This window comes from Ambystoma mexicanum, chromosome 5q (genome assembly GCF_040938575.1).
Source record: "Ambystoma mexicanum isolate Mex_15411 chromosome 5q, UKY_AmexF1_1, whole genome shotgun sequence".
In the NCBI taxonomy this organism is placed as follows: Eukaryota; Metazoa; Chordata; class Amphibia; order Caudata; family Ambystomatidae; genus Ambystoma; species Ambystoma mexicanum.
The window spans coordinates 391,512,257-391,540,236 of NC_090933.1; the positions used below are offsets into that span (position 1 = coordinate 391,512,257).

The 27,980-nt window shown below is 45.6% G+C and overlaps 1 protein-coding gene across 2 annotated transcripts in view; it reads right to left on the bottom strand.

Annotated features, from left to right (window-relative positions):
* USP14 (ubiquitin specific peptidase 14) overlaps nucleotides 1-27,980 on the bottom strand; it is a 991,689-nt gene that overhangs the window by 834,897 nt on the left and 128,812 nt on the right. For both annotated transcript variants that reach the window (XM_069620879.1, XM_069620880.1), the window contains exon 2: nucleotides 2,192-2,337. In XM_069620879.1, coding sequence (XP_069476980.1) covers nucleotides 2,192-2,337 — 146 coding nt within the window. The remainder of the gene's footprint in view (nucleotides 1-2,191; nucleotides 2,338-27,980) is intronic.

Below are 27,980 nucleotides of genomic sequence, written 5' to 3' on the forward strand. Positions count from 1 at the left end.
TTGGACGATATGAATCTGGTTGGGACGGGTCCTTCCCAGCTTTATGGAAGACAAGTACCTTGGCTTCATTCATGGACAGGGTCACTTTACCCTCTTCCTTAAATGAGTTGAATAACTTTGTCAAAAATGGGATTAACACATCCGCATATTTCTTATAAAACGCAGCCGTGAAACCGTCTGGGCCCGGTGCTTTGTCCGGAGTCCTATTATTGCGTTCTTTACACCTTCTTCCCTCATCTCCCCTTCCAAAAGGTTTCTCTCTTCTTTCATTATTTGTGGTATTGTTAGAGTTTTTAAGTATGCTTCTTGATCTGAGCTGTCTGGGCAGTCCGACGCATGCAGCTCTTGGTAGCAGTCTCTAAAAACCTCCCCTGTGTCAGTAGTGCAGGTTAAAGTCTCTCCCTGTGCATGTTTAACATTTTTTATCGATAGTTCTAGCTGTTTGGCTCACAATTGTCTTGCTAGAAATGTATCAGCCATGTTGGCCTTCGTATAGTGGAGGAGATTAGGTGGAACTACATGCGGAAAGGGGCCGAAATCCTTGGGGAAACAATTAATAAACCACAATGGGAGGATCTATGGGGAAGCAACTCTAAATTGACCCTCTCGATCCAAATGAGGGAAATGTGGGTGAAAGTAACGACACAGAGGCAGGTAGAGGTTAAATAAAGTGTTCCCGCACACGTCCAAACTCAGTTGAAGAGAATGCGGGGAGGGGGTGGGGGGAACCTGGAGGCATGTGTGTTGGGACTGCAAAGAGGTCCAGGGATTCTGGGCAGAGGTGAAGTCGCAAATGCAGGGGATGTTCCCAAATGTGGGCCAACAGGGGGAGGTGGTCTGGCTTTGTGGGTTTGGACCCAGTAGCAAGGAAATACACTAAATCACAACGTAGGAGCTGTATGGGCCTGGTGATAGTGGCATGGGCAACTATAGCCCAGAATTGGAAACAACGGGACCCACCAATGTTGTTTGGCTGGCTACAGAAAGTATGGACATTGGTGACAAGGGAGAAACCAACCCATTCCTTGCAGGGTACTAAAGGAACTTTTACAAAAGAATGGGGGGAGGTGGTGCTGGACTACCTGCAATCAGACTATATGGAACAATGGTGCCCATATAAAATAAGAATATTGGACTTCCTCACGGCATGAGAGAAATCTATACAGGAGCAGAGAAAGCGATCTTCCAGAGGGGGGCTGGAGGGAGGGGGAGTTGGGGAATGTGTTGTTGATGCATTTGTAACTGAAACAAAAAAAAAAGAAGAAAGAGTCCCAATACTACCATCAGGGCTCAAATTTTGCACTAGCCATGGACTAGTGAGATTTGATTATTGGAGAGTAAATGGTGTGCTGTCCATGTACAGAATGGAGGTGGCTATTGACGTTTTTATGGCTCACTAGTAGCTTGCAACTTGAATTGTTGCCCCCTGCTACCATAGTGGATTGCTAAGAAATGAACAAAGGGCCTATTGGTGGGCAACTGAAAATTCTGTTCAGGCAGCTATACTTGTAGGAGGTCACATACAACTACAGTCATAAGATTGTTACCCACAAAGTGACACTTTCTGCATGCGCACCAAATATTGCAGTGCAACGTCTGTGCCACAGTGATTAAAGCCTGTCGCCAAACCATAAACTGTCACAAAGCACAAACGCTCTACTGAAATGTCACATAACAGAAGGCAGGACACCACTATTCAAGCAAAGACACCCCGAGTAGCGCCCCCAACATACTAGGGTGCCAGGTAGAAAATGACTCATCTGAGAGCCATGACAGATCAGCATAATATGACTGTGCAAATGGTCTGGAGACATACAGAGAAGAGAAGCAACCAATGGGGATGAGACTGGGACCAAGAGTCTTAAAAACAAAAAATCAATACAAATAAACAGAAGAGTCCACGCAGAGATCCCAAGAAACACCCACCTCAGATTCCACAATTAGAGCCAGGCTCAGATTCAAAAGACCTTTTGTTTATCCTGGCACACTACTGAAGTCCCACACCACTCATTATCGCACATGATCCAAATGCTCATCTTCGAATATTTGGCAGTTATTACAAATTTAAAGTTGCAGGTTGAAAGAATTTCCTCATCACATTAGCAGTGACTCCATAAAAAGTTGATACTTATAGGTCATTTATACATAATGTCATCACTTCTCGCCTCACAGAGAAATTGTAGAGTTTTACCTTTAGAGTTCCACCTTTCACCATAACTTTCTGTCTGGCCGGCTGGACCCCAGTAAGTGCAAAAAGTTGTGCCTTGAAAACCATTGGTGTTTCTTCTGTATTCAGCTCCACATTGTCAAACTTCTCCTTCCCCCATTTTACATTTACTGCAAATACAAAAAGCACTTTAGTGACCCAGATAGCAGTCTAGGTAAGGGGGAATTTTCTAAAACATGATACATGCTATACACAATAGCATACTAACAAATCACAATGTTCAGTCTGCACCATCAACTGTATCTCACATTCATGCAATGTATTACTAATGGGGCACATTGTCAAGGAGATGGAGGTAGCAGTCGTGAAACAGATGGGGAACTATCCCCCTAAATTACCTGTCCTGCACAGCACATGGTCGGACCTTAGACAGCAGAACTACCCCCAAATAGCAGATATTGCAATCTGCATGCTCAAGCTTTCCACAGCAGTGATTTGCCCCTAAATCACACGTCCTGCAACCTACAAGGTCGGAACCGTAGGCAACAGAACTACATCCCCTAAATACTGTACCTTATGTGCCAAAGTTATACATCGCATAACTATCTGCCTATTAGGAGCCCATGTACTAAAAGAAAAGTAGAAAATGCCCAGGCAACCAAAGGGAGCCCAGCCCACAAGGCCAAACCATGTTTTTTTCATACCTTTTGGAAACAGTTCAAAACTGCAAACAAATCTCAGACATCATACAAATTTGTGTAAACGCTGTAAATCCAAGAGTACAATTCAGTCAGCCCCCTCTTTCTGCAGGAAGGCAGCCGCTCTGCCTCTTCCTCTCTTTTTTAGTGTAAACAGTAGTATACGGGTGAGGCGGTACCTTCCTTGTTGTAATTGTAATGGGTTATTTATAACGCGCTCAATACCCAGAGGTTTCTAAGTGCGGACACGGGTTCGAACCTGTGTTGCACTGCATTGTCTTGCTTCCAAGGCGAGCGCGGTGCCCATAAGCTATCCTCCAGAGACTAACTGCAGAAGAGCCCTTGTGAAGAGCCCCATGCAGGTTTGCAGCTCACTCGAATACCAGAGTCCTAGTGCCACCTCAAAACATGGTGAAAGGGAGGCAGAGGAATGTAATTTTGGCCTGTGCAATAAGAGTTTTGGGGCTTGTGGGAGACAGTAGGGTCGGCCACCCCTAGGAGGAATAAGCAGGGATTCTGGCTCCTGCCATGACTAGCTGCTTGCCCTTGACAGGCAGAATGCCAGGCAAGCTACGGAGCACAGCATCCGAGCATGCTAGAGTGAGGTTTGAGTGGTCTCTCAGCTGGGCAGCCACCTTACTAAGGAAGGTGAGATGGGGGACTGCTACCCTTAAATTTCAATGTAGCCCTTTTTCTAAACCAAAGGTTCTTGACTCCCATAACCCTTAGAATGTAGTTTATGGTAATTGAATGGTGTTGGCAGACTGCCCCGTTCCGGTGTCCAGTCATTTGGTCGACTACAAACTGGTCGACTGCAATTTGGTCAACACCATTTGGTCGAAAACCAAATGGTCGAAATGTTTTTTATTTTTTATTTATATATATGTGTTTTGTGGGTTTTCGTGTGGGAAAAAAAGGAAAAAAAAGGGGGTTGGGGGGGACCCCCCCCAAAAAAACCCAAAAAAGGGGTGAAAATAAAAAAATAAAAAATTTCGACCATTTGGTTTTGGACCAAATTGATTCGACCAGTTGTCCAGTCGACCAATAGTTTTCGACCAAATGACCTATAACCCCCCGTTCCTTATCTGCCATAACGCAGAAGCTGGTTTTGTTGCACAGAGGATGCAAAGCATCTATTGGTAGTGGGTAAAAGGAGCCGGGGGGTGGGGGGAGTTGGGAACAGGGTGGGGAAGAAGATCTACCACCTAACACTACACATCCACCCACCCACCCACACGTCACCACAGCCCTACCCATTAGCACATCAACACTAACCAAAGTACGAGTAAGCTCTCCCCTCTTTTAAGCCCTACTCCACCACTCCCCCCCCCCCCCCCCCAAAACCACCACACCAATGGCTGACCAGGCTCAAAGCGTTGTAGTTATCAGATCTTGGACTCTTTCGTAAGGATAACATACTCCCACGTAGTTCTGCCAAACCTTTTGAAAGCAGATTAGTACACAGGAACCGGGCACTTTCGACCTGCATCAACACCAGAGAGTCACATCTGCCTCTTCCACTGTCGTACTAATGACAGCCCACCCCCATTTTCTTACAGAGCCGAGCGCAGGTAGGCCACCAATAGTGGCAGAAGGGCACTAATAGGTTACATTCACTAACGCCAAGGTTCTTTCCCATCCATTAATCTTTTCACTTGTTTGAATATTCAACACTGCTTTTTCTTTTTTTAGTTTTAGAATGTATGAGATTTTTGTCATTAGATTAACAAAACTAACATAAAATTGTAAAACTCCCCCTGCCACCCGCCCCCTACCCTCTGACTTTCCCAGGGCTTCTACACCTCTCGTGTCTCATCACTTTATCCTCATAATCTTTAGTTTGTGGGGGCAATAATATTCTCTAGAGTCATCATGCAGGAATTCCACAACCACCTCCCATTCTATCGAGAACTTGGCTTGGTTCCCCTGAAGGGAGTACGTTATCCACTCCATGGACACAAAGTTCCAGACCTCAACTAGTCAGTGTTCTGTGAGGGGGTGGGTGGGTGTGGGGGCCAGAGGGGTCCTTGGCTTTCCATTTCTGCACTATCACTAGCAGGGTTGCTATAGATAGTATCACATAAGCCTTTCGCCTGTACTTCGTCCAGGAATTGTTGCTCGGGCCACCTATGCAAAGTAAACTTTCTTTTGGATCTCTGTGCCCGTGTTCCCCAAATAACATGTGCATGTTGTGATTAATTGCTTCCCAGAATTCCTGCAGTTTTGGGCATCCCCACCATAAATAGAGCCAGTCCCCTACTCTGCTGCATTCCCGCCAGCATTCTGGGTTTTTGTAGGGTAAATTTGTCACAAGCGCAACGGGGTGTAGTGCCACTGGGTCATTATCTTGTACCAGAACTCACGCATTTGAATGGATTGAGCGAGTTTAAGGATGTCTTTCCACAATTGCTCCCACTAGTTTCTAGAATTGGTTCCCCCAATGTGTCTGCCCATTTGCTTTTGTATTTTAGGTCCAGTTTCTGCTCTGCTTCAAACCCCAGTTTCTATAAACTAGAGATGGTGTCTATCCCCAGATTCTGTGGCCAGGAATTTCTCGAATGGAGTGAAGGGGCGGGTAGCAGCGTGCGCATGGTTGGGTTCTGTAACAAGTGTCACAGTTGGAAGTACGGCATCCTATCGTTCTCCGATGGTCCTAGATCCGACTTACATTGGGTGAATGGTTTGATGTCTGTACCCCGATTTTTGTGCAGCCTGCCTCTTTCCAAGGCGTGAAGACTCCATTTCCTAGCCCATGGGTGAAGTGGGGATTACCAAACATAGGCATGAATGGGTACGGGAAGGTGGTGATCTGCCTGTGTTTTGCCTCGTTAGTTTCTACCAGTTTTGTGATTTCAGATATGTGCATATTTCGTGGGCGGTCTGTTTTGTGTAACCAAAGAACCTTGCTCGGGGGCGGGGAGGCAGCGCCAAATCCTGCCTTGTCCATTTGGGTCCATCTTTTCTCTGAATTGCTTGTGAACGAATCACCGTTAACTGGGCTGCCCTGTAATACATACGGATGTTCGGCATGCCTAGCCCAACTTTGTTTATGGGGACCATCATTGTTTTCAGTGGGGGGGCTGGGTTTGTTTTTCCAAATGTAAGGGATTATTAGTTTGGGCAGAGCGCAAAAGAAGGACTCAGGAGTGCCTGGAAGATGTAGAGGTGCTTGGGAAGAACTACCATTTTGAGGACGTTTATCCGGCCCAGCCAAGATACCGAAAGAGGCCACCATTGATGTAGCTGTTATTTGAGGAGTGTTAGCAGGGGTAAGTAGTTCACCTGATAAAGCCACTGCAAAGTCTGTGATGGTGACCCCTAGTAGCTTAATGCCACCCTGTACCCACCGTAATTGGGACAACTTTTTAACTCGCTTGAGCCTCTCCCCTCCCAATGAGAGATTCAATATTTTGGATATAGTTATATTTCCTTTCAGTCCGTCCACTGCCCGACCGTCTTTATTTCCCATACCACCTTCTGAAGAGATGCCTCTGGGTCTGTGAGGGTAAGTAGCTTATCTGCATATGCCATGACTGTCTCCTTCCCAAATAGAATCCACTGTATCGATTGATTAGTCTGTAAGACTGTTATAAATGGCTCCAAATGGATGGCATATAGGAACGGGAGAGGGGGCAGCCTTGTTTGGTCACTGGTTCCAACTTGAGACCTCTCCCAACTGATCATTAGGAGCCAGGCTTTGGGTCCCGGTAGTTAGCATGGATTTAGTCAATAAATCCTGCACCGAAACCCATCTTCTCTATGGTGTTGAACAGGAAGTACCATTCAACCCTATCCAACGCCTTCTCAGTGTCCAGCGAGAGAAAGATGGCAGGAGCTCTCCTTCCGTTAGATTTTCTCTATAATGTGACAGACCCTCCGGATATTGTTGTGTGTCTGTCTATGTTGACTAAATCCGGCTTGTTCCAGATGGCTAAGCTGTGGGAGCAGGGTTTCTACCCCATAAGTGTACAGTTTTACCTCTACATTAGGACGATAGGCCGTAAGGACTGCATTGTGCCAGGTCTTTAGCTGGTTGGGGAAACAATATCATTTTAGCTTCTTCCATTGTGTGGGTGATACGACCGGAATCACCAAAAGAGTTGAATAGTGAGGCCAACCTAGGTGCCATGGCCGGCTGGCAGGTTTTGTAAAATGCTGCTCGGTACCCGTCCGGCCCTGGGGCTTTATTAAGGAGTAGGTTCCTGATCGCTTGTCCCACCTTCTCCATCGTGACCTCAGCCTCTAATGCTGCTTGGTCCTCTAAGGTAATTTTAGGGAGTGTGAGAGAGCCCAGGAACGCTTTCTGCTGTGCATCTCCAGGATTGTCTTACCTATAGAGTCCGGAGTAGAAGTTGACAAATTGATCAGCGATTTCGGGAGTGGTGTTCACCTTAATAACTTGTGGTTTGACGATCCCCTGGATTATATGGGAGGCTGTTTTCTGCTTCAGTTGTCTGACAAGCAGCCTATCTGCCTTGTTGGCATATACATAGTATCTCTGTTTTAACGCTAGGAGATTCCTTTCTACCTTCCTTGTCTGTCGTCGGAGTAGCTTTCTTTTTGCATTCGGATATGCTCTCTGCAGCTTTCTACTTGAATCTTGGACCATTTTACCCATGATGGCCCGAAGGTTAATTTCCAGCTCTGTTTCCAGGGCCCTCAGCTGCTTGAGCGCCGCACCCGTAGGGTAATCAATCTCCTACAACCGCATCGGCGACCCCCGCGTCTGCGTGGTGTTCAAAGTATTCCTTGATGTTCCCCTCTACCTCTCCCCCTCGTGAGCAAGTCGGAGTACCTCCTTAGGGAAACACCAGCTCCAGAGCCCACGCTTATGCTGTTGAAGATGGAGTGTCATGGAAATGGGGGCGTGGTCTGAGAGTGCGATGGTGTGGAGATCTACCCATGTGATTTTGCCCAGGAGCGTAATGGACCACCAAATATAGTCTATGCGGGAGAAGGAGGTGTATGTGGGAGTAGAAAGTGCCTGACTGATCCCTTCAATGATGTCCAGACGTTCCATTTTTAATTTTAGGGCAGTTAACGGTGGGGTGCGAGTCTGCATTTGCTTTGCACTCCTCTGGTCTCTCTCTTAAGGTCTATGATTGCTTGTTTAATTTCCCCCATAAAAGAGGTGAATTTTCTTTTCTTTTTTAATACTTTATTTCTGTATTTTAACAATCAAACAAACGCCGAGTGCGATTTCCCTCACCACCCACCCAAACATGACCGTCATTAATAGAACCCGAGACTTAGGCATCAACAATACTGCAGATAGAATCATCAGTCCGCTGTAGAAATCAAGTATTGGAAATATGGACTGCATACCTCTGGTAGACGGGCATGTAGTGTTAAAGTTTGTATGAAAGCAGTTTCAGCATCGTGACAGTAAGCAATATCCTGTAGCCACCATTGCACTCTGAGGGGGTAAACACCCCCCCAACCGCCCCCAGGCCATGGCCACCCTCACACACACACACACACACACACACACACACACACACACACACACACACACACACACACACACACACACGCTAGCACCAGCAATAATCCTACTGAGCACCTCACCAAGGGCTGCAAGGCCCTTGTACATCCCAATAGGGCCAAAGTGGGATCTGGTTCCAATAGTTTGCCTGTAATCAGAGAGCTTTTAGCTAACATCTCAGACCAGAACTCGTGAATCTGTGGGCATTCCCATGCCAGATGGAGAAACCCGGCCGGAGCGAAATTACACCTGCCGCATGTGGCTGGGGTGGGGGGGGGAAGTGCTTATGGAGCCTAGCTGAGGTGTGATAGAGCTAGTGCAGGAAGTTAAAATGTATTTGCTTATGCTTTGAGTTCAGGGAGACTTTCTGGGTCCGTTTCAGTATGTACCACCAATCTGCATCACTAACAGGCTCTCCCAGGTCCGTCTCCCACAGCTTTCTCGGAGCGCTCCCCTCCCATGATATCTTCGACACCAGGCCCACGTAGATCCGTGAGACTAGGCAACCCTCCCCTTGTGATTGAATAATCCTTGCAGTAATGGCCATTCCGAGGGTTGCATTGGGAATGATACAAGTTGGCCCCCCAAGTGCGTGCCGTATTCGAAAATATTTAATAAATATCTAGTGTCGCGTTGCCCCCCCCCCCCATGCCCTTGCCTGTTGGACAGTGAGAAACTCCCAGTCTACGAATAAATCACTGAGGGTCTCGATTCCCAGCTTATTTGCCCATTGCAGATATATCCAATCAGTCGTTAGAGGCAGACCAGGGACATGGCGTGCTAGAAGGAGAGGAGAGTACAGAGTAGCAAGTCCCATCTTCCCCTCCATCTGCCTGCAAAACTCGCAGGTAATTTTAACAATATTCAGAGTATTGGATGTTGCCCGCGTCGCCCCAAGGATCATCGCTCGCAGCAGGTGAGGTGTCACCAGCACCCTCTCTACCTGCATGTGTGGACTCACAAAGTGTGTTGCATACCAGTGCTTGAGGAAGTGCGCCTGTGGCGCCCAGTAGGAGCGCTCAAAATCGGGTCGAGCCAGGCCCCCTTTCACTGCTGGTTGCGTCAGTGTCGTATTTCCCACACTCGCTGCTTTCCCAGCCCACACCAGATCAAGGATAAGCCCACGCAGTCGCAGCAAGAAGCTGCCCGACAAGAGTAGGGGTACGCTGAGGAAGAGTGATACAAATTTGGAGAGGATGACCATTTTCACAATTGAAATTTAACCAATCAACAGCAGTTAAAGCACTCGCAATCCACCCACCATGTCCTGAAGTTTCTCGGTTGCCCTCCCATAATTATCGCGGAAGAGCTCTCGGCTGCGAGACACCAGCACCCTAAGGTATCAGACCGCCGTAGTCTGCCATCTAAGGCCATACTCCTCTTTAAATTCCATGGTTCCTGCCATAAAGGGAAACATCACAGAGTTGCTATGATTGATTCTCAGGCCAGAGAATTCCCCAATATGTCGCACCTCCCTCATCACCGGGCACAAATTATACTCTGGGTTGCTGATATAGAGGGACACATCATCCACATACAACAATGATCGTCCTGTGCGAGCAGACACTCAGCCCCTGCTGAATGTGTCGCTGAATGTGTCATGCTCTCTCTCGGAGGATCGGTATCAACGGTTCCATCACCAAGCCGAAGAGGAGCAGGGAGCTTCGGGTCCCCTTTCCCATTTTCAAAACTGGCTGACCTCGCTCGCCCCACTACTATCCTTGCCGATGGGTTGGTGTATAATAAAGAAACCAGTTTAAGAAAATGAGGGCCAAGTCCCAATTTCTGGAGTACCTCGAACAGGAAGGACCCTTCGACAAAGTCAAAGGCCTTTTCGGCGTCTAAAAACACAGCAACTGCTTGGGACATCCCGTCGAGCGCCTCCATGACTCTGAAGAGGCGAAAAAGCCTGAATGTCATATTCCTCCTGGGAATGAATCCCACCTGATCCGCCAAAACCAATCCGGGCATAAGTGGGAGCAGCCGGTTTGCAAGGATTTTGGCAAATATTTTGTTGTGAACATTAATCAGGGTGGTCTGCCTATATGATGCAGTCCTCAGGGGGGCTTCCCCTGTTTATGTATCAGTACTATACTGGCCTCACATAATGTGGGGGTAAGTGGGAGTGATCCAGTCATGAGCAATTCCTCATAATGCCCTTACTTGGGGCACTAGTGCCCGGCCACATAATGCCCTTACTTGGGGCACTAGTGCCCGGCCAAGCCTGCAAGGCTCCACCACCAAAAGGCAGTACATGAACAAACTGAGGCAGATTAGCTAAAGATTGTGTCCACACTTCCAGGCAATCTGGGTCTCCTCATCCTGGATCTATACGGCACAATTCTCGATCATCCTCTCGGGGTCTCAGATTGTTGGGGAGGGGGAGTAGTGCCTGCCGATCTCATCCAAAAGGAGCTTGCCACCTCGGACGATGTGAAAAAATGTGTTCTCCCCCATGCTGGATTCAGAGTTTTTCCAGGAATAACAGTATTGAATGTTGTGGTCCCTCCGTCGTCTCTGGACTTCTGCGAAGGACCTTTGGCTGGCCTGCACCACCACTGAAAAGCATGGATATATCTGGATTTTGTCCTGGGCAGACGCAGGATCGTGTCCCGGTTCCTGTAAATGAGCAGGTGAGCGATGAGGGCAGGGGAGCCACTCCGGGTGCCAGCCGAGCCGCTGGTATACGGTGGGCCCTTTCCACCACGAACAGAGCAGACAGCTTGGGCCCTCCGATGAGCTGCCTACGTAGGACTTCAACAAATTCATCCATTTTGAGCTGGCCGTGCCTCTCTCAGATCCCCACCAAGCAAATATTTCTGAAGGCTCTTCCACCCAAGTTTTCATTCTTGGCTGTTACCGCTTTGACCTGCACTTTGAGGGATGATACTGGCGACCAGCGAGGTTGACCCATCTTCCAGTGTGGAGACTCTCTGCTCTCCCTCATCCAAGTGATCGTCAGGTTTTTCCAATTTGGAGTCAAATCCCCGATGCAGGCCTTGAGGTCAAGCAGTATTTCTCTGATGTCCGCTTCTGGGACCATAGCGGCCCCCTCTGCCATCACTTCTGCAGGCTCTGGTGTCTACGCCTGATGCTGTGACCTAGATATCTTGGAAGAGGCCCCCTGTCACCCAAAGGTGCATTTTGTCAGTCTTCCCCATGTCGCGGGAGGGTCACCTTGGAGCTGGTGGGGCTGGCAAGAGAGAGGCTCCAGCAATGCACCCGGATGCAGTGTAGCTGGGGTCCCTCACTGGGTCTGTCGTCACAGGAGGAGTTGATTGGGCTGCCCACTGCTGCGGTCCCTCCGTGCTCTGGTTGTGTGATACACTCCAATGAGGCTGAAATTAAGCCCTATGGGTGCTTTTTCTAACCTGCATTAGATACATCTTCAGCACAGTCTCCTAACCGATGCAGCATATGATAAATCGTAATGCAATTTCCAACAAGGTCTTTTCCAAGGGACTATAAATGAACCATTCTTGAAATACGCCCATTATGCATACCATCCACTATGACCAAGACATGTTGGAGGCTGGATGACAGGAATGTGACCTCGAAGGACATGTGCCACAGCGTGTGCTTTTATGCATGCACCTCTGTTTGAAGATGTACACCCCAGAATTGACCCCCCCAGGACATCACAAACCTCAGTTTAAAAACCAACCTCAGGACCCTTTGCAGCCCACCCAGCATCAGAACCGCTCAGAGTTGCCAGGACCCAGAGTCGTCAACATTCTAGAGAGGTAATGGGAGACCAACAGCCCACCAGAACTTCAGGAAAAGGAAGCATAAGCATAGGGTTCACAGATGTTGAACACACTGTTAGCTGCAGGACACCTTGCGGCCTCCCACCAAATTGTGACCACCCGTAGCAGTGATGGGGTAGTTGATGTCAGCCATACTGAGAAATCTGATGTAAGTAATGCCACATCAGCCTTCAATTGCAATAGGACATACACTGAGGAAATATACTTTAAATTAACACCAGTTGTTTCTCTACAAAAAAAATGTCACAACAGTGTCGCCAAATGGCGTGTTTCTTAAGTTACAGGGACCATTTTCTAAGCCAGGAAATAACTTGAAGTCAGAATAGCATGCACACATGCCATCAGGTGTTTATCTTTCCCCCATGGGTTTAGGCTCAAGATAGAGAAAAAACATGTCGGGCCCCCGCTGCATGTCCATTTGCATTTCTCTATAATTACTCACCGAAAACGTTCTGTTCACCCAGTCAGTGAAGTTACCTTTCAATGACCCTGTGTTATTTTCATGCTGTGCTAGAACAGCTGAAATAGTATTTAAGCATAGACCATTGCAAGTAAAGACAGAGAGCCCGAGCAACACGTCGCCTTTCTCTCCACTCGAGTGTTTGGCTTTGATCCCAATAAATATATCTACATGACTGTCATTCTGTGAAGGCGTCTCCATTTTTGTTCATCTTCCAGGCAAGAGAACCTATGGGAGGCGTTCAGAAACCTATTCATAAGTGAACCTTGTTACATTATACCAGAGAAGGACTGGCTCTGACAAAGAAGGAAATGCTTTTGAACAACAAAGTGAGTTCCAGGCAAGCATTTTAGCACAAGAAAGCAAACCCTTACCCCAGGACCGGGAGACAAGAATGTGAGCTTGAGGACCGATCCATCAAAACTTAAGTAAAATAAAGATGGTAGACCCCGGCTTGAAACCATGGATCAGAGGGCCACATTACCACAAGCGAAGGATTGAAACAGCCAGGGGCTTTGAAGTCCGGAAGAGAAATAACCAACCACAAAGATTTAATGACTCAGCTGAGTGCCAATATGCCATCAAAATATCAGAAGGCTGACCTACTAGAAAGGAGCCAGTACCTTTAGAACGACATGGCAGTCAGGATTTGGAGGCACAGAACAGGAGATGGCATGGCGGTATGGCAAGAAGGCGGTGGAGAATAAGAGGCGTTCTGGTAAAGCAGGGTGAGAGGAGCCATAAGGAGTCAGCCATGAGAACAACTAAACGGAAGGAGGTGCTGAAGAACAGGAGGCGCTGAAGAACAGGAGGCACAGAGGAGTTACCAGGGGGTGGATGAGGAAAGAACAGAGGAGAAAAGAGGAAAGAAATAGAAGCCTGGAAACACTAAGGCATGGAGGATAATGAACATCAAGGAGGTGGTTGCAATAAACTTTTAGAGGAGGCAAAGAGGACAATCAGTGGTGGCAACAAGCAGAGTTTTAGCGTGGTTGCGCAAGGCTGACAGGTGTAAAGCCAATAGAGGATGGGCAGTGTGTGGCAATTTTAAGAGAGGGGGCAAGAGATCTGTTTGGAGGGCGAAAAGAAGAGACAAGGAAGTAGAGATAGTTAAGGAGGAAGTTCCCAGGTTAAGATCCAAGCACAGAGTCTGTAGCGGGTTCTGTGACCAGTAGCAGTGGGGTGAGATGAAAATCTCAGGACCCATCCATTTCTTGGTTAAAACCCAAACGAGTGTTGCATGGCCCACGTCTAGACCACAAGAAGTGGTGGCGCTGGTTCAACATCCAATGAAGAATGGCATCCTGACAACTTCTAGAAAAAATTAAGTATCCAGCAACACAAGCCAAGGAACAGAGGCTCTTTTGACTGCCAGTTGGCAGAGGGAACGATGAGGCATGAATGACGTCATACAGAAAGGCAGATTTGCGCGTTACTTTACGTTCCCACAACATTGCTTCTGTTTTACCTAGTCCCTCAGCAATTTATGTTTAAGTAAGACCCTTGTACCTTGGGTTTGTGTTTATCCATTGGGAGGATTCAGCAGGTATCGTCACTTCTGCCCAACCCTTTCCCATAAGGCTAGAGTGGTGCGCCCGTTACCAAATCGTCTCCCTAGGGGTGTTTTAATGTGGAAGGAACTGATGGGGATAAGGATTACAACCTGCAGTTCAATCTGTTATAGAACATAATACCGCCACATGCCTCAGACCCCAACCTGCATTGCAAACCACTAGATTGAAAGTAAATTATGTATTTCTGTAGTGCCTGGGGTACAACCAAAACAGAAAACACTGGGACGGACAGCACAGGAAACTTGAGTAATACGGACTGTGCTAGCACTGAGACGAGGTGGCTCACAGGAGGCATGAGAAATACTAAGGATCCATTGACAACATGTGTTGACACTATGCTGGCATGCAGTAAGCCCATAAAAAGGAAAGAGAAGGACTTGAAGTGTTAGCCTTGGCCTTCCCTCAGAGTCAGAGAACCTGGGAGTACCGAAGTCTGCATTCGACCCGAAGAGGCAGCTCTCAAGAGGATGCCAGTGAGTGGCTGAGGGAGTCCATGGCGGGTCCTGCGTCGGCAGGTCCAAGCCCAGTGGGAAACTAGAGAGGCAGTGGCATGGCCTCCAGGGGGAGGTGGACCACACAGTCCCGGGAAGGTGCCAAGACTGCAAGAAGCCACAACACGCTGAGGTGCCGCAGAATATGGGACGAAGCAGACCCCAAGACCAGTCCTCAGAGAGACCAGCGCTCTGCAAGCAAGTCCCACAAGGTAACAGGAAGCACAGGGCGGACCAGTAGGAATGTGGGGATTGGAGGGCCATCAAGGGTCTGGCATCTAACAGAAAGGAAGAAAGCCCACTGACCACTAGAGACCCCAATCTGAGTAGGGACTTTGTTGGTCCAGTGAAAGAAAACCGAGATAAAATCCAAGTTGTAAAAGGACTCGCACCAGGAGAAGGGAGTCATTCTTCTGGTGAGAAAACGGAACCCTTTCAAGTGTGATGAAGAGACGTCAGGGGAAGGGAATCCTTCTCCATGGCCCTTTTGTGAACTGTATTGGAAAATGCAGATCAGTACCAGGAGGGAGGAGCCATCCTCTTGGTCCAGATGTCGACTGTGCAAAGTGCTAGAACTACCAGCCAGTGAAGGGAGTCATTGCCCCCCACGCCACCGAGCATTCGTTTGCAAGAGCACATTTTGGGACCACCACCAAGGGAGACTTTCTCCTGGAGAAGAAACTTTGTTGGTTTATATTAGTCTTTTGTTATAGTGTAAGGGATAGAAGTAGGTTGCGACATAGGACGGTGGATTTTCATTTGGATGGACATTCTGAAAGATCCTTTAGCATTAGTTTGTTCCTCTAGGATGGATGAGGTAAAGTCTTTCTACTTTTCTGAACTTGGACAGAATGTACTTGGTACTGCCACAGTGGACTGGGCAACTTCTTAACTTCGGTATGGGGTCCAAACCTAGCTGCCTTTTGCCTGGTCGAGTCATACCCATAGTGCCTTGTCTGCAGGAAATGCAAAAGGGACCCAGGATCTGTGGTGGTACCCTTCTTTTGCCGGTCATTTCCCTCTGGAGCCGCTCTAACCTTGCATTCTCGTCTACTCTGCATTAAAGGGACTCCAGTAATTCGTACCATGGTTGGAACTGCCTATTGTAATGGCAGGTCTCACCTTTAAGTGCCGTTTCCTAGATGACCACCTAGGGGAATTTGCTATCCTATAGGGAAGGCACCAGAGCTTCACAGCAAGATCAACAGACTTTTACTGTGGTGGTCACAATGGCTTGTTTTGGTTGAACTTAAGTCCCCTACGAATGAATAAACATTGCGTCCCCCGCCCCGCCCCATCAGTGGAATGATTAAGTTTAGTTTAGTTAGTTTATTTGTATAGCGTTGTCTAACCCTGAGGTATCTGAGCGCATTCAGCTTAGAGCCTAAAACAGGTTACACATACAATAAGAACACATAGTTACAAGTGCAGAGTGTATATATACAGAGTGAAGACCAGGTTACATAATGGTCAAAGCAGGAAGTCAATACAGGTATTACAGATTAATTAAAATGGATCAGGCAAACCATACGGCATTGGCTACAGAGATGGTGAGGCTGAGAGGCAGAGTGTTATCCCTGCTGGGTGAAGAGCAAATCCTTCACCTTAGCTCTAAAAGGCCAAAAGGAAGATTCAGCTCTAATGTTTGTGGGGAGCGAGTTACAGCACTTTGCTGCTAGCACGTTTATGAAAGTGGGGGCCGATTAGTAGACCGTAAACGTATAGAAAAGGGTTAGAAAATGAGGGGCGCTGGGAGCTATTTAGCTACTGCGTGTAGAAGAGCCTGGTTAGCTTGATAGCAACAGCTACCAGCAGTTACCTTTGGCTCCCCAGGAGAACGGATGCTGAACAAACACACCCTATGTGAATTTAACGCTGTATTTGGGACAATCTATAAAACATGCAAACATCTATAAAACATTTAAACGGTAAAGGTCATACATAAAATTATATGTTTGCATCTTGTGTGGAAGTTAGATTTGCAGAATGCTAAGTATAAGCTCCTTTTACCCCAGTGGTACCTCCTGGTCACTGGTTAATGCTAGTTACCCAGAGCTGCTTTTAGCTCCTGCAAACTTTCAATCTCTGTAGAACCACATACATTTTTACTTTAAAAAAAAAAATTATAATAAAAAAAAAAGCTCAGCCTATTCCACCCTCACACATCCGTCATTCTATCACAATGGTTACTAAACTACCCATCACATGAATCCAAGTTCTTCTGTCTGATGCACCGTTCTACACCGTGCAGATTTTTAAACATTGAATTACATTTTCTTTGTTAGATTTTGCAACACACTGCAGTGGCTTACATCACTAGAGAGCAAATGTAAGGCAGTATATGTTAGTACTATATAAAACGCACACAAAAAACAAAAAACACATTTTCGGTAAGCCTATGTTGCTTTCAAACCAGGCATGCCCAAGATGCCAGTCTGCTCTTGCTTTAGCGCATAGAAGGCCCCAAATGATTTCCTGTAGTCAAAACAGAATGAAAGGATGGAGCAATTTGCGTCAGGGTAGAATGAAGCCACGGTGTTAAGGGAGGAGGCCCAAAGCCTTTGATTCCTGGGGCGGTCTTCCATTACACAGTTGTAGGGAGAAGAGGGGGGGGGGGGGAGAGGGGGGATCTTATTTGAAACATTCCATCTTGGCGGTTCAGTTAAACTGCGTCACATTATTGGTATTGCGGTATGAGGGTGGATGGTGCAGTGGATGTTAAAAAGACTGGCCTCAAATGAACAATCTTAAGAGCATAGCAAAGAACAGTATTTAATCAATATGCTTTCTGGTAAAAATTACACTGCATTTTGCGATTATATCACAAGAGACACTAAACCACAATATATAACAGCATTTCCAAGCAGTGCGATAGCTAAGCAATACGGCTGAAATTTAACTTAAGTATTGACTTACTCACCAAGGGTGCCCAGTTGGGCATTCAGCGTAATATACGCTTAAGTATGCTGTGTGGAAATTACCCTATTGTGACCTTGAACATTTACTATTGGAATGTGAAAGCTTAGAGCTGAGATGGAAATACTTGAAAGCTTATAATAATATTATTATTATTCTTAACAACATGGCTGGCCTTACCTTGCTATGGTTTGAGTTTCTCAAAGGTTGTGATATTAACTTGATTTTTTATCATCTTGTAAGATTTTATTGGAATTGCGTTGAAATTATGAAGATATTGGAATTGTGATGCGACTCATCAGTGGCGAGGTTTATTCTAAATGTTGTTTTGTTGTGATTTTGTATATATGATTGGTATCGACCGCTAATTTCAAGAGACAGAGGATTTGATTTCCTTTTTATATTATGTTATAAGTGTAAACCATTCAGATTCTGTTTTATTCTATTTTTAATTTTGTTAGATTAAACCATTTTACCCATCTATTGATGATGTATGTTTTAATCAATGTATTGCTGGTGTATGTTTTGGCTGTTGTATATACAAAGCATTATTGCTATACGTGTATCAAATAAATAAATGGTCTGGTATGCTAGGTTATGACGTGTTTTTGCAATGCTGCACTATCCCACCTTTACTATGCTCTGCTTTGAAAATGCTGTGCTTAAATTAGGTTTGGAATGATACGTTAGGTTATGTTACCTCTATGCCATGTTTAAACGGCTGGAACATGTTGGTCAACATTGGTTCCTTTAGACTCCATGCGATTTTTACCCAAATGAATCTTTGGCGGAAATGTTGAAACTGGTTTTGAGGAATACCTTCCTTTTGCTCTGAAGAGGGAGCGTGCCTCCCGCACATCACTGTGGGCTGCCAATTCATCTATCCTCAACCGTACTCCACAATTCAGTTTTTCATTTTAAAATTCTCCCATTCCCAATCGCAAGGTTTTAAAGAAATGCATTTTTTTGTTTTAATAGATGTTGCTCTTTTTATTCCCATGGCACCCTTTCATAACCGTCTCTGTACTACTAACCAGTTTGTTGTTTCATGTCCTATTGAGTTACGCAGTTTCATATTAATATCATGTTCATGTCAATATAATAGCTCTACTACTGAATGCTCGTTCGTCAGTGAAAAAGCATTTTTTTAAATGTTTTTATTATTGTTCATATGAGGTGATAGTAGGTCTAAGATTGAATATTATCTGGACTACAGCGACACGGTTGGTGGAGCTCTCAAGAACTATCCTGCCTCCCCAGGCGACTTAGCAATTACAGTGAAATGTCCTGTGGGACACGATCGTGGGGCTGCTATTATTTACAGAGACTTTCTTTATCACCAAGGGTCCTATTACCATAGGTGCGACAGAGACCTTACATGTGAAATGTCTCTATAATGCCATCTCTTCAGTAGATATGTTAATTTCTATCGCCCCAGTGGTCAACACCCATGTTCAGACATCCTTTGCAGATGTGGTACAAAACTGATCACTTTCTGTTCGTGCCCAATTGTGGACGATTTTAATTTTTGCGTAGATGAGGTCAAAAACTTTTGGGCAATTACTTTCTTGGAGCCCTTGTCAATGTTGGGTCTAATTCAATTTGTGTCTGGGCCCACTCATAAAAGCAGTCACCTGTATTTTTGTTAACTAATTCGGTGCCAGTTGCTCCATCTATCCACTTCCCTTGGACAGGTCATGCAGCCATTCCGTTCGCTATCAAAATGAAAATCGACCAATCTACTTCACAGGCAAATCGGGTGTACAAGTATCATAAATGTGATATTATTAACTCAGAGAGCATACTTTTTTTGGGGGGATTCTGATCGGGATTCTACACTATGACCCCTCGCATCTAATGGAAATACTGTATGCCAAACTCACTGCCATAACAAGTAAGAGAAATTAGTGGTTTTCCAGTACACTAAACACAAAAAAAAAAAAGATATATATATATATATATACACACACACACACAAAGGGCCTGGAGGAAAAATTACGATCACCAGGCAAAATGCATGTATAAAGGCCATCTGCACATATATTAAATAAAAAAAAAATAAAAAAAAGATTATTCAGGCTAAACCGTTCGCTCTACTCGCACGCATCTTTACGAGTCCAAACATCACGCAAAGTACTGTCACAACTGCAGACTCTTTTGGCATTCAGGAAATCCATTGCTCCATCGCAAACTTTTTGTGATGATATGGCCTAGTTCTTTATGGATAAAAATGCTCCCAAAAAAAATAGGAGACCGACACATAGAACGTTGTGCCCCTGGCTTTCACTCACACAGCTCCATGGATATGTTTGGACCAGTAGTGTATGCAGTACCACAGAAAGAAACTAACTGGCTGATCGAAAGAAGTAAACCTGAATCTTTTAATGTGCATGAATAGCTAGGTGCAAAGAAATTTCAGTTTTCCAGTAAAAATAGTTTTGTACGCTTATAAAAAAAAAAAAAAAGAAACACACCCCCCATTAGGAATTGGACTTTTACGCACAACTTTTAAAAATAGGGAGTAAAATACTCCCACTTCCAAAACTTATCTGGAGCACTGACAAGATAATTTGAACAGGGTCGAACCTGGCGTACCCCTCCTCTTGCTTGTTGGGATCTCGAAAGGCAAGGTTATCCCCCCACCCCCTGTTAAAACTGTTATGTTCTTTTGACCCTGCCGCTGTACCTTCCATGCTTGAGATGATGGGGAAATAGCCAGCCATCTGGCTCCGTTCACGACGCGTGCCCGGCAAGAATCTTAAAGAATGTCTGTTGGTGATCGCCCAAGATTTCTGTCAGCTGATAAACTGTTATTTTGATATGAACCTAGTTCTTATACAGCTGAAGAGGGCTGCAGTTATTCTCCGTTAAACAAATGGATCCATTACCAGCAAGCTGGATTTTTCCTTTTAGGCCCTCCTCTTTAGGCATCTGCCATAACCCCTGTTGCGAAGGCCATGAATCTGAGGGTGTGGCTGAATTTTTCGTTGTCTCTTGAAGCTCAAAACTCTCAAGTGTCTACCACCTGTTGCTTTCCCCTTCTCTCTAAAAAGATTTCTGGACTTTTTTCCATTTCCACATAAGATCCAACTGGTGTAATTTGTGTATTAGCAAAGTGCAGAATCACCATGGCGTGGAAATAAGCTGAAGGCCACCAGAGGAAGCGAACTTAAAGACATGGCCATTAGCAGAGACAGTGTGGCACAGATGGGTGTGCACAAAAGTAGTGAGGTAATCGAAGCTTGGAACACTGACAGGGAACACGTTCGCCCCTGAAGCGGTTGATTCTCATTGCATGCATAAGACTAGAAAGAGTTGGGACACAAGTGCTGGGAGGAATAAATGCGAAGGGTGATAATGTAAAAGGCTGACACCCCCGGGAGATGCCCAAACTGATATGTGCCTGTATTACTGTATTAACATGGTGAAACTGGTCAGCATTTTGTTTGAGTGTTCGTTTAATGAATAAAAACATTAAAATAAAAGATCCAGATTCAAAAATGGCCACCGCGGTTTAGGGTGCATCGAAAATGAATAATGAAGTTGGGAATATTTCCCAACATTGAGAAGGGCGTGGCTTGGGCACAAGAGGATTGGCTCTGGGGACATAAAATGATCAGTGCGCCTTTGTGGATTTGTCCGGTTTCTCTGCCAAGATGAACCAATAAATGAATGAGGCAGTTACAGCACCAAAGCTTGAAAACCCTGCGCTTAAGATTTTGGAAAAGGAAAATGGCATGGGGCTGACAGCCGTTGAGTGACCATGTAGGTATATAACTGTGGTCGCAAGAGGACAAGTGCATATATAATATATAGAGAACACCAGCCTGTTTAATGTTTATGAAGCCATTCCCCAGTGACTTAAAGGGACTAAAAGTGCAACATCCGTTTTCGGTAAACGGGGGTTGGTGTCCCGCTTCCAAGGATATTATAAACACTGCTCTCAGGGGATGGAAGAGGGGGGACAAAGATACATTGAATACATGGGAGCATTCATGTGATGATGAAGGCGAACATGCAAAAGGGACAGGCATAAAACAGATGCAATACAATACTGGGGGGAAATTGAGGAACAGCTCTAAGGAGTGAAATAAGTATAAGAATAGATACCGTTTGGACCGATGCAGAGACTTCTCATTGTCACCACGACAGGGAATATACTTTGGTCAAGATAAATCATGGATAAAAGTTGTAGCGGCAGGCGCCAAAAAGATGCGAGATCGGGCAATCAAGTTGGCTCCAATTTATACCCTCATTCAATTACTTACCATTTGGACAAGTAAGGGCATTGGCAAAGTACCAGAAAAGTGAAAGAGCGGACTGGAAGGAGAGAGGGCCGCGATTAAGATTCATATGAATACTGTTGCAGTGGACTAGTGGAATATTTTTGCTTAAGCAGTTGTTCACGGATGGTGCATTCCTGACCCAGATGATACTTTGGAATTCCAGATGCCAGGGGCAAAAGGGAAACCCCTTCTTCAAAGTCCATGATGCCTGTGACTTCACAAGGAGGCCATTTGGAATGCTGCTGGAATTGTTGCACAGGAGACACATCGTTGGGGGAGGAAATAGTGCAGCAGTCTTTAGAGGAAAGTCAATCTGAACAGACTAAAATGGCTTTATACAATGAAGATCTACAGAACTGTTTAAAAGGAAGTGGAGAGGATGATGACTGCCTTCCAGTCGCAGCTAGATAAAATGAAGGACGATTTACAGGGTTCAATGACGGAAGTGAAGGAGGAGATCAGTGAAATAGCTGGGGTGGCCACCACTGAAAGGGGCCTGTTGGAAATGACAAGTAGGTCAGAACAGCAAGCTTCTAGATCAACTGGCTAAAGCCACCCACAATTTGGAAATACAGATGGAAGATCCTTCCCGGAGGTCGAATATACGTGTGAAGGGATTACTGGAGGATACAAAGGACATGGACTTCAGAACCACGATCCAGAAGTGTTTTGGGAGTTTACTCGCGGTTATAACACCTGAAGATGTGGGGATTGACAGGATACACCGTGTGGGCCCCAGGAGATCTGGTCCAGGTACAAGACCAAGAGATGTGCTAGTGGCCAAGTCCTCATTCCAGATTAAAGAAGAGGTTCTTATGATGGTGAGGACACAATCAGACTTAACCATTGATGGGGTTCAGATATATCCATTTCCAGATCTGGCATTGATGACACTGCACAAAGGAGGGCCACGTTTCTGGACACTAAAGAATTAATAGCTAAACATATTCAATATAAATGGACCTTTCCATTTAGCCTGCTGTTCACATGGGAAGGCAAGCAACACAAGATTTATTTATTCCAATTTTTAGTAACGCGCCTGCTCTCCCGAAAGCCTCGGGCGCATAGAAAACAAGGCAGACAACAAAGAAGAGGATCAGAATGACAACGGAACAAGGCTTAGATAGTCAGACAGTTGAACAAGAATGTCTTGAGGATTTATTTATATTAGTTTGTCGTTAGGATTTTTTTTATTAGTTATTGAGAAATGGATTTCAAGTTAAGAAGGGCTTTGACGTCAAAGCCTATTCCACCAAATCTAGCCAGCCTGAATAGAACGTCCTTTAAGGAAGGATTGTCCATTATGAATTTACAAGAAGCAGGCCATCCAGTGGACAATTGCAAGAACTCTCCTCTGAAGAAGGTAATCTCCCGTGGAATTGGTTTGCAGCACCTGGCAGGCGAGACAGCATATATGCAAAACTGCAAGGCCCTTGGGGTAATATGGACGAGCCCGAGCCAGCCGGAGGCGTTGAGAAGTTGGTTCAAACTTTGTATTGTGGTCACTCCTGTTTAGCAATATAAGGCGGTTAGACACGATAGCAGAATTTGGTACGTTGTGTGCCAAGATGATGAGAAAGGAATAGGGGGCATATGTGTCGACCTGTCTGGAGGGAGGGTGGAGGCGACGGCAGTGAGGAATAACTTGGGTGGAGCGAGGGGGGGGGGGGCAGGCGTAGGGGGTGTAGTTCGCCCTTAGTAGGGAGGCTCCAGGGGTGAACTCAGGATCAGAGCCCCAGGGAGGTATATGGGGGTTTACATAGGAACTCTGGCTCTGACCAGTTAAAAGGGGGCAATGTGGGGTGGGGCGGGGTCATCGGAAAGGGTATGTGTGTGTTTAATGGAAGTTAGGAGAGAGAAGGGGGGAGTTGGGGACAGTTGGAGAAGGGGGTAAGAGGGATGACTTAGCCGGAAGTCAGGGAATAAATGTGATTATCATTGGGTTCGGAAGTTAGTGAAATACCTTACTTTACTGACAGTTTATGGCTATAACAATATGCTCGCATAACGTGCTACGTACACAATATGCAGAGAGGGCCCTGCTAAATATTAGACGTATTAAGTGCACACAAGGTGGATAGGTTACTAGCTAGACAGATTAGAAGGGACATGTCAAAAACGTATAATTATGGGAACTAAACAAGCGGATGGTATATTGGCGCTGGACTCAGAAACAATACTATAAGAGTTCGAACAGTATTATGGGGCTCTCTATAGGTCAGATGAACCGGATCACATTGAAGTGGATCAATATCTTAGTGGCCTTACGTTGCAGAAAATGAACAGAACAGGAAAGGGATAGATTGGATAGAGAGATTACAGGGGAGGAAGTTGTGGCCGCTATTCAAAGATTGCCCCAAAAATGCAGCTCCGTGGTATTCGCAAAACCCAATCAAGATCCAACTTTATGTGGGTTTTATCAGCCCATAGCCCTATTAAATCTAGGGCAACAATTTACACAGGCATATTGGCAGCCAGGGTCACCCAGCGCCTTCCGGACAGGATTGCTATGGACCAGTCAGGCTTTATAAAAAAGGGAGACAAAATGGGGGAATAATACAAGAAAAAGCAGGTGGGGGATTGGACTCCCTAATATTTCAAAATACTATGAAGCAGCACAACTATGGTTAGTGAGGGAATGGCTGTCTGGAGTTAGGACGAAATCTTGGGCAATCATGGGTAGGGCAGCAGCAGTGACTTCGCTAGAGGGTTTGCTGCAGCTTGATAAACAGGATAGGCACCGAAGTGCTACTTTGAGCAAGGTACTCGCAGTAACTTGTGATTGCCTATTGCGGCAAGGACATCTTTCAGCGGGTCCTTCTCGATTTACTCCGCTCTTTAAAAAAAAAAAATAATAATAATAGTTTTCTCCAGGGATGGTACAGGGTTCATTCAAGAAATGGAAGACTGTAAAGAATGTTTAGGGTTGACGGAAAAGGATGGAATATTACCAGTTACACCATAGGCTGAAGCAGCCAGACTTCAAAAAAGCCTAGCAAAGGGTTTTAATGCCATTCAAACTTTGTATTACCACCCATAAAGGAGACAAACAATTGGTGTCCAAACTTTATTCCATTTTAATGGACCTGCAGCTGGAAAGTAAATGGCCCTATATCCAGAGATGGGAGAGAACCCTGGGAGAGGAGATTCCTGAATCATATTGCGGAAATGTTTGGGTAATATACCAAAATTAATGAGGTCTATCCACTTAAGGGAAGCCGGGTATAGAACTATGGTGCAATGGCACTATACGCTGGAAAGGCTTCATAGTAGGTTTCCCAATTCGGCACAAGAATGCGGGAGAGGATGTTCGGGCGGCAGGAGGGGGGGGGCAGGCTTGGGGGGCTAATTGGAGGCATGTTCGGTGGGACTGGCCAGAATTAAAGGTATTTTGGTGTGAAATAGTAAAGCAGGTACAATTGATGTTGCCCGGTTCTGAAGGATGTACTACTAGGGAATGGATGTGTGGAATGTTCGATCCGGAAAAACAATTCCCTCTAAAAACACAAGGCAAAGCATTCATGGGTAATAGCCTGGTTGGTAATAGCAAAAACAATTGAAACAGAAATCGCTGCCTATGATCTTAGAATGGCTGCATAAGGTGTGGGGAATATTGGCGATGGAGTGGGTAACTTCTAGAATACAAGGGGGGGGGGGCTGCTGCATTTAGGACGGATTTGGGGATGTGAACTGAATATCTAAGGGGAGATTATATGCTGTAATGGTGCCCGCAGAACTTGAAAAGATTGGACATATTGTAGAGGACGGGACGTTCCTCAGTTATGTGCCTCTGCCCGGCAGCCCCCAGCAGCTAAGGGCCCCAAGGCCAAGGGCGGCTCCAACAGAGGCGGCTCCAAGATGTGTCTGCAGGTGTCTGCAGGGGAAGCCAATGAAGCCAGCAACTAACAGACACCACCAAAACCGTGAGTGTGGTATGGGTGGGGGAGTAGAGCAATCACTCCACTCCAGAAAGCCCATGCCACTCTCTCTTACCTCCAAATAACAGACTGCCATAACGTTAGCATGTCCACTCTTAGACGGAATTGTGAAAGTTAGCATGTCCACTCTTAGATGGAATTGTGAAAGTTAGCATGTCCACTCTTAGATGGAATTGTGAATATTGGCCTGCGTCGCATCTAGATGGAACTGTGAATGTTAGCATGTGAAAGTTGCATTTAGAAAGTGTGCCCAATAGCCTCTCCGTGAATTTTAGAAATGTGCCCAATAGCCTCTCTGGTAAATGGAATTTAGAAGTGTGCCCAAGATCCTCTGTGAAAGTTGCATTTAGAAGTGTGCCCAATAGACACTCTGGAAAGTTGCCTTTGAAATGTAACCAATAACCACTCTGTGAAGGTTGCACTTAGAAGTGTGCCCAATAACCCTCTGTGAAATTTAGAAGTGTACCCATTAGCCTCTGTAAGAGTTACATTTAGAAGTGTGCCCAATAGTCTCTCTGGTAAATTGAATTTAGAAGTGTTCCCAATAGCATTGCTGGAAAATTGATATTTAATAGTGCGCCCAGTAGCCTCTCTGTGGAAAATTGAATTTAGATATGGGCCCAATATCCTCTGTGAAAGCTGCATTTAGAAGTGTGCCCATTAGCCACACTGTGAAAGCTGCATTTAGAAGTGTGCCCATTAGCCACGCTGTGAAAGCTGCATTTAGAAGTGTATCCAATAGACACTCTGGAAAGTTGCATTTAGAAGTTTGCCCAATAGCCTCTCTGGAAAATTGAATTTAGAAGTGTGCCCAGTAGACGCTCTGTGAAAATTGCATTTAGAAGTGTGCCCAATAGCCTCTGCGAGAGTTACACTTAGAAGTGTGCCCAATAGCCTCTCTGATAAATTGAATTTAGAAATGTTCCCAATAGCCTCTGTATGGAAAATTGTACTTAGAAGTTCGCCCAGTAGACTCTCTGTGGAAAATAGAATTTAGAAGTTCGCCCAGTACCCTATCTGGGAAAGATGCATTTAGAAGTTTGCACATTGAAAGAGCATATAACCCATCATACCACACCCCACGCTTACTCTCTCCTTTACATCACCACTCAACTAGAACACAGAGATACTATGACACCATTCGGTATAACTGTTCTCATACGAACATCTGCCGCTTACTCCACATCATTCTATGTAAACACTGCTGGTCTCACACCCCCAGCCAGGCGTTTTCCTCAGGCCTAACGCAGCCACATCCGTTCTGGATAAATCCTGCCAGAATGAACAAATTCTCCTGATCTCTCAATCACCACACCTACCGATAAGAAGCAGCTATTACACGTGTACCGCACGAGCTGCACACATATCCGGTGCACACACGCACCTTTTGACTCTCCCTACTCATCTGAACTTCGGTTCCCAAGGGCGTTCAACCTACCAGCGCCTTCAGACCATACCAATGGTATATAAGGCGCTATATAAGTGCAAAATAACAATATTCATATCAAGGACGAACGTATTTCGGCAAGTCATGGGGACCGGTTTGGGGTAGGTGGGTTTTGTTTCCCCTTTTCTTAAAATGTGAAATGTCAATTTAAAAGAGTGTTTTTTTTTTTTTTTACAACATCCAACTGGAACTGGTGAAAGCATTTAAAATCAAGCAGATTACATTTCTGCAATGCAATTCATTTGGGTTTACACAAAGCATCCATCTGTAGCCTCCAGAGAGTTCACAATGCACCCACAAGAGTTTGGCTTAATCTGGGTCATAGCGATCACATCTCCCTGGCACTGCGTGCATTTCATTGGCTCCCAGTGGAGGACCGCATACAATTTAAAGCATATGTATTATTCATAGAGCATTTTACAATGAGATGCCTGGCTTCATACATTATAAGCTGCAATGTTACCTATCACTTAAGGTTGCTCCGCTCTGCCAATCTACTGACTACCCCTACATTTAAGCTAGAAAGAATCAGGGAGAGGGTGGTTCTTTCTCTATCCAGGCAGCAAAACTCTGGAAAATCCCCCACCGGTGACACCGGGTCATCGCAAATCATCTTGAATTAAGACAAAAATAATATCTTTTTGTTTCCACCTTGATGTGGGGTTCTTTGGCTAGTAAGAGGGGTGGTACCATCTGCTCTCTCTCTCTTTTCTTTGGGGTCTGTTTCACTCTTGTTCAGCGCTAGGATGGC